This window comes from Physeter macrocephalus, unplaced genomic scaffold, assembly GCF_002837175.3.
Source record: "Physeter macrocephalus isolate SW-GA unplaced genomic scaffold, ASM283717v5 random_298, whole genome shotgun sequence".
NCBI classification, from domain to species: domain Eukaryota; kingdom Metazoa; phylum Chordata; class Mammalia; order Artiodactyla; family Physeteridae; genus Physeter; species Physeter macrocephalus.
This window is the reverse complement of record NW_021145597.1, coordinates 52-7,337: the sequence shown is the minus strand read 5'-3', so window position 1 is coordinate 7,337 and position 7,286 is coordinate 52. Positions and strand designations below refer to the sequence as shown.

Below are 7,286 nucleotides of genomic sequence, written 5' to 3'. Positions count from 1 at the left end.
CTTAACCCTTTTAAGGGCATTTAAAGGAGCAACTCGTTCACTTACTGGGTTTACGAGTGAAAAAGGCAACCTGCCACAGCAGACAGCAAAGAACTTAGAGTTCCTGGTTTTGGATTTAAACTCTCTCAGTTTGGCCATTTACAGCTATTTTCTCCGCAGACAACTTCCCCTGCCTACCTCTATCTTCCTGTTTTGTTTTGTTTTGTTTTCATTTGAAAAACAGGAATGGTAATTCTTGTCCTATCCACCTCAAGGATTCAAAAAATATAATAGATTAAGGAACTTCAGAGTTGAAAAGAATCTTGGAGATCATCTAGGGATTTTTATTTTTGCTTTTAGATAATTCTTTACAATATATGAATCACTTTCAATTATAGTTTCACTGAAATCACAGAACTATATAAAATAAGGGCAGGATCATTCATCTCTTTTCATAGGAAGGAAACAGGCTAAAAGGGGAAATGACTTGCCCAGGGCTCTGCGGTTTGTTAGTGGCAGAGCTGGAGGCAGTGGCTCTTTGCTCTACCTAATTCTCCCTGCAGAGCTAGCTAGAAGGCCCTATAAAACCAAAAGGTCAACTGGGCTCTCGCTTGCATGCCTCCAGTGCATGGGGAACTCACTGCCACCCAAGATAAATCATTTGCTACCTGGCTGGCTCTGATAGCTGGCTGTCATTTGTGGTGGTATAGAGCGTGTTTCATCAAGAGGGGGTGATTATTAGAGCTTTCATTCTAATGTTTGTTTGAAGGAAGAGGAATTTACAGAAATATTCAGAGAACATGCAGAGATAGCCAGAATGGCAATAATTATAACAGTCAATACCTACTGATGGTGTCACTTCCCTGTTGGTAACCCTTCACTGGCTTCCTGATTCTCCGAGGAATGAGTCCAGATTCTTTGACGTGCCTTTCGTGAGCTGAGTCCAGCCTCAAACCAGCTCTCAATGCCACACACATCTCCCCACCCCATCCTGGCCTTCCTGCAGGATGCTACCTCTGCCTGGAACACCCTCACCCACCACTCTCACCTCCCTGCTCCTACAGGCCGCTGAATCCCACCCCCTCCTCCACACCCCTGCACATCAAGTTGCACTTACCTGTCTCCCTAGCACGACTATGAGCTCGGAAGGGGCAGGATCTGCATGTGATTCCTCCACCCGGTGCCCTGCATGAAGAATGGCACTGAATGGGTGACTGCCCCGCCCCAGCATATTCACAGACATCTCTGCCGCTCTCATCAGCCAGGCCAGGAGAGAGTTAAACAACCTCCCTGGCCTTGGATCAGCTCTGGCATTGGAGAGGCAGGTGGCCCAAAGTTTAACCATGCTTTAAGATGCTTCAGAGCCTGTTGTCAGCTCAGCTCAAGGAATTCAATCCAGCCACATCTTCCTGGAACTGAGACCTGGGCCCCTCCCACCCCTCTAGACCCCTTTCCCCTCCCGGGGCTCTGAGCTGGAGGAAGCTGGAACTGCTGGGGAGGGGTAAGGTGGGGAGGAAGGTTACAAAACTGGAGGAGTACGTGGAGAAAGTAGGAAGAGCCTGGTCCATGCTCTGCCCAGACTTGCTGTGCAGCCTTGGCTGAGTCCTTCCCATCCCGGCCGCAGTTTCCCCATCTGTGCACAGAGGAGGCTGGTCTGGGTGGTCCCTCCTGATGGGACTGGCCAAGGGCAAGTGATCCTCAGACTCCAGAGTCCCCTAGCTACAGACTCTCTCCACCACAGAGGTGGCGGTGGGTAAATCTTTAACTAGCTAGCCCTGGGCACGCCCAGCCTTTCCGGATGGATGGCTGCCTGGGAAGGGGGGGATGAGGGTGGAGGATGTAAGGTGTGTATAGCCAGTCCCAGTGTGGTGAAGGGGGAGGGTACTGGGGAGGGAAAAGAACGAGACTCGGGCGGAGCTAACCCTTGTGCAAAGCAGAACATGGAGGAACGCGGGTCCCCCGACGGGTAAGTACAGATTTAGGGAGGTTCAAGGAGCCGCTGGCGCAGGGATGGTTAACTCGCGTTGCTGCCACAGGGACCCCGCGCGGAACCTGGAGCAGGGGCCAGAGGGGCCAGAAACGCCCATCCAGGTGGTGCTCAGGTGGGTATAGGTTGGCTAGGAGGGGTCCAAGCGAGGAAGGCACTGATGGAGATTTCAGGATGGACCATCCGCCCCCTCCCCGCCTCTTCGGACCACAGGGTGCGTCCCATGAGCGCGGCGGAGCTGCGTCGAGGGGAGCAGAGCGTGCTGCACTGCTCAGGGACCCGGACTCTGCAGGTGAGGACCTCCCCCGCACTCCCCAAAAAACACCTACCGGGAAGACGCCAGGTCCCTCCAGGCCAATTTCCCCCAGGCCCCGCACTCCCCCAGGTGAGCCCCGCCCTCCCCAGAGTGCCCCGCCCCCTTCTCCACGGCCCCCTCTCCCAGGTGAGCCCCCCGGGCGGGGGCCCCGACGTGGCGTTCCGCTTCGGCGCAGTGCTGGACGGGGCGCGCACGCAAGAGGACGTGTTCCGGGCCTGTGGCGTGCGGCGCCTGGGCGACCTGGCGCTGCGCGGGTGAGTGAGGCCCGGTGACGCCCCGCCCCCCCCACGGCCCCGCCCCCGCCCCCGCCCCCGCCCCCGCCCCTCCTTGGGTACAGCCACACCCCTGCGGCCCGCAGCTTCTCCTGCACCGTCTTCACCTTCGGCCAGACCGGCTCCGGGAAGACCTACACCCTGACCGGACCTCCTCCCCAGGTGGGCCGATCGCATTCGGAGCCCCCGGGGGTCAGGGGTCGATGGGCGAGAAGCCCTGGGGAGCCGCAGGCAGCGCAGACTCCCAGAGGGAAGGGACGTGGACGATGACGCACAGCCCCATTTATTTGCAGACAAGGAAACTGAGGATCAGGGAGGTGAAGGGACTTGGCCAGTCTAAAGCACCTGGGTTCAAATTGTGTCCCCTTTACTTACTAGCTCTCAGTTTCTTCATCTGTAAAATGGAAGTGATAGTACTGACTGAGAATTAAATGTGATGTTGTATGGGAATTAGGCACAGTGCTCTGCAAAGAGTAATTATAACTGCGGCGGTGGTGGTAAGCCAGCCCCAGGCTCAGCTGTTTCTTCCCCCAGGGGGAGGGCGTGCCCGTACCCCCCAGCCTGGCCGGCATCATGCAGAGGACCTTCGCCTGGCTGTTCGACCGCGTGCAGCACCTCGGTGCCCCTGTCACTCTCCATGCCTCCTATCTGGAGATCTACAATGAGCAGGTGCGGGACTCAGAAGGCTAGAAAGATAGCCCACAAGGAAAAGGAGGCATTTCTTTCCGAGGAGGCGGGGTCAAGGGGCAGAATAGATGCGGGACTGTCGACCATAGGGTCTTGGGGTGGATGAAGCAAGAACTCAGAGAGGCCCCTCCCTCACCCTCCACCCTCCTCTCTCAGGTTCGAGACTTGCTGAGCCTAGGGGCTCCCCGGCCCCTCCCTGTTCGCTGGAACAAGACCCGGGGCTTCTATGTGGAGCAGCTGCGGGTGGTGGAGTTTGGGAGTCTGGGGGCCCTGATGGAACTTCTGCAAATGGGTGCGTGCTATTTCAGGGGAGCTTTGGGGTACGAGAGATGCCCATTTTTCACCTGTTCACTGAGTGCCCTCAGGGCCCCAGCCTGGAGCTGTGGGTTCAGAGATGACCCTTGTGGGAGGAAAGAGCCGGCAAACCAACCATTCAGATACAGCCCAAGAATGTCCCTCACCCCTACCCCCCAGGCCTGCTGGTTTTGCCTTCCAGACTCTTCCCACCCTCCTCGCCAGCCCTGGGCTTCTGCCTCAGTCAGGCCTCAGTTTTACCCCGTGGAAGGGTCTCCTCCTTTCAGTCCATGCTTCTCCATGTAGCAAACCACATCCCTCTTCTCTTCCAGACCTTTCCAGTGCCCTGAGAGTAAAGGCCATACCTCCTAGCCTAGCCTAAAGGCCCTTCAGTTCCACTCTCATTCATCCATTCATCAGATTTTTATTGAGCACCTACTGTGGCTGGCATCAGAGACACTGAGATTCTGGCCTCGGGCCGAGCATTGTGCCATGCCTCCCAGTGGATCTCTTTGTCTGAGTTTCTCTCCGTCCGCACAGCAGTGGGAGAGATGTTGATAAAATGTGAATCAGACTGGCATTCTTCCACTCAGTTCTCCCCAGCCCCCTTTCACCTATCTGTGCTAGAGCCCGACCCAGCACCCATCATTCCACTCTCCTGCCTCTGTGCCTTTGCACTGGTTGGGCCCTCTACCAGGATGCCTTTGCTCCTTTTTCTTTGTTGGTGACCACTTGCTCTTCCTACCACTTCCAGCTCCATATGTTTTCTCCCCTCTAGGTCTTAGCCGTAGAAGGAGCTCAGCTCACACCATGAACCAGGCCTCCAGCCGAAGCCATGCCCTGCTCACACTATACATCAGCCACCAAACTGTGAGTGCCTCAGCTTGGGGAAAGAGCTGGCCTAGGGCCACCCAGCAAGGGTCTGCCTCTGGATGTATAAAACAACTTGGGCGTACACAGGAGGTAATGGTGAAAACGCTTGGCCTTGTGGCTTTGATGGGGACAGCCCCTCCCGCGTCCCCATCAAGCCCTGCTCCCCCAACCCCAGCAGATGCCTGCTGTGGATCCTGGGGAACCCCCTGCGGGGGGGAAGCTGTGCTTTGTAGACCTGGCTGGCAGTGAGAAGGTGGCGAACACAGGATCCCGTGGGGAGCTGATGCTTGAGGCCAACAGCATCAACCGCAGCCTGCTGGCCCTGGGTGAGATCTGGGGCCAGCTGGACTGACTTCCTGAATCCCTCCTCTGTGCCTCACCCATAACTGTCCGCAGTGGGGGAAACCAGAGGAGTTGTAGGGCATGGAGGAGGGTTAAAGAGCTGTGATCCAGAAGCCAAGCCACAGGCCTCCCTCCGGCCTCGGCTTGCTGTTGTCTCATGCTTTCCCTCTTAGAACTTTGTTTATAGATCTATAAATCCTGAGGATACAGTTACATTCTAACTGGGGAGGTAGAAACACTCAAGTGCAGAGTGTGAGCCCTCAGACATTCAGCGTGTCCCTTGTTGCATTTGGGAAGACTGAGGCCCAGTGAGGGGAAGGGCACTAACCTGTCTTCCCACCTCCCCACCCCCCCAGGTCATTGGGCCTTGAGGTCCTTAACAGCTGGGGCCTTGGCCTTCCTCTGTGCATGCATGGGGAGATGCATAGGGAACGCCTCTTCATTTGATTTATTTGTCAGACACTTCCTGAGCCCCTGCCAAGTGCCAGGTCCTTCAGTGGGCCCTGGGGATCAGGGATGGAGCCCAGTCTGGTGGCACAGGCCAGTCTGAATGAGTAATGAGATCACGTGGAAAGAGATATCTTAGAGGCCTACAAGCCTGGGTGGAGATCCTGGCTCTGCAGAGTACCAGCTGGGTGGCCTTGGACATGAAGGGTAACCTTGCCTTCCCCACCCAGGTCACTGCATCTCCCTGCTGCTGGACCCACAGCGGAAGCAGAGCCACATCCCCTTCCGGGACAGCAAGCTCACCAAGCTGCTGGCGGACTCGCTGGGGGGGCGTGGGGTGACCCTCATGGTACCTAAGGGGGACTGGCAGGGAGGGCTGGGTCCTGAGGGAGGGCTCCCAGAGAGGAACACTCAGGGGCACCTCCCCAGGTGGCCTGCGTGTCCCCCTCAGCCCAGTGCCTTCCCGAGACCCTCAGCACCCTGCGATATGCAAGCCGAGCTCAGCGGATCACCACTCGGCCCCAGGCCCCCAAGGTGAGTGGAGAGAGACACAGGCAGAGGGACGGGCAGGGCAGAGGGTGGGGGACCAGGCAATAGCTGGAGACTGAGTTGGTGTCACGTTGAAGTCTGGGACGGAGTCAGAGTTGGGATTAGGGTCGGAATCTTGATGATGGGGTTAAGGTTGGGCAGGGATGGGGGTCGGGTCACGGTCAGGGTTATGGCGGGTCTGGGGTGGGAGTCTGATTAGTAATATGATTCAGGGTCTGGCCAGCATCTGAGCTGGTATCATGATAAGTCTGAGTTAAGTTGGAGTCTTGATGTGGGGTCTTATTTGGGGTCAGAATCTGAGCCAAGGTTTGAACAGAGCTGAGTTGGGGTTGGACAGGGAGTGGGGTGTAGCTTAGAGCAGGCCCTCCAGGCATGCAGCTGAGGCCACATGGCACTTTAATGCTGTTAGGACAAGGTGCCCCCTCCAAATGGATGCAGCCTTGGGCCAGGATTCAAGGCTGACAAGTGGAGCATGGGCTGGGTTTTAAGCTCCACTCACTCTGCAATCCCAGAGCCCTTGTGCAGTGTGAAACGTTTACAACCACAAGCAGCGACTCTGGGTCTGTTTCTCTGCAGTCCCCTGTGGCGAAGCCACCCAAGCATTTGGAGACCGAGCTATTGCAGCTCCAGGAGGAGAACCATCGCCTGCGGTCCCAACTGGGCCAAATGGACCCCAAAGGTATGAGCTCCCTGGGGGCGGGGCGAGATGAGGATAGGGTCTGGGGCTCCTGGGGCTCCAGCCACCTCCCTCTTCCCTGCAGCCTCTGGACTCACTGGGGCCCGGGTGGCCTGGGCTCAGCGGAACCTCTACGGGATGCTGCAGGAGTTCATGCTGGAGAACGAGAGGCTCAGGTAGGGCCCTGCCCCAAGCCGGGCACTCTGTGCCCCGCCCCTCACTGCTGGGCTTCCTCCCTTCCCTGGTCCCTGGCTCCCCTTCTGTCCCCACCTGCCTCCTGGGGTTCATACTGTGCTGCAGTATAGAGAGGCTGACTGATACCCCCACCTGTCATGGTCCTGGGGCCTGCTCTTCCTAGGAAAGAAAAGAGGCAGCTGCAGAGCAGCCGCGACCTGGCCCAAGATGAGCAGCGCGTCCTGGCCCAGCAGGTCCACGAGCTGGAGAGGTGAGCACGGCCGGAGACAAGGCTTTGGATGGAGGGCAGGTGGGAAAGGGGTGGCTCAGTGAAACGGCTAGGTCTGACCTCTGGACCAGACCCCTTGGGTTCTGATTCCAGCTCTGCCACCAGCTGTGTGGCCTTGGGTGAGTCATTTAGCCTCTCACTGCCTGGGTTTCCTCTTCTGTAAAATGGGACTGACATAGTACTTGCCTTCCAGGGTTGTTTTTTTAATATATATAAATTTATTTATTTATTTATTTATTTTTGGCTGCATTGGGTCTTTGTTGCTGCGTGCGGGTTTTCCCTGGTTGTGTCGAGTGGGGGCTACTCTTTGTTGTGGTGCGCCGGCTTCTCACTGCAGTGGCTTCTCTTGTTGCGGAGCACGGGCTGTAGGCACACGGGCTTCAGTAGTTGTAGCACATGGG

The 7,286-nt window shown here is 57.0% G+C and overlaps 1 protein-coding gene across 1 annotated transcript; it reads left to right on the top strand.

Moving 5' to 3' along the window:
- Positions 1-1,919: 1,919 nt before the first annotated feature.
- KIF12 (kinesin family member 12) lies at positions 1,920-7,004 on the top strand (the record flags this gene model as incomplete). Its single annotated transcript, XM_028485097.2, has 15 exons — positions 1,920-1,945; positions 2,016-2,081; positions 2,180-2,258; positions 2,409-2,536; positions 2,641-2,716; positions 3,089-3,223; positions 3,398-3,533; positions 4,314-4,405; positions 4,587-4,734; positions 5,428-5,546; positions 5,627-5,731; positions 6,323-6,425; positions 6,508-6,598; positions 6,781-6,867; positions 6,979-7,004. Coding segments are annotated over exons 1-15 (1,417 nt in total), but the record flags the coding sequence as incomplete, so codon positions are not given.
- Positions 7,005-7,286: the final 282 nt, after the last annotated feature.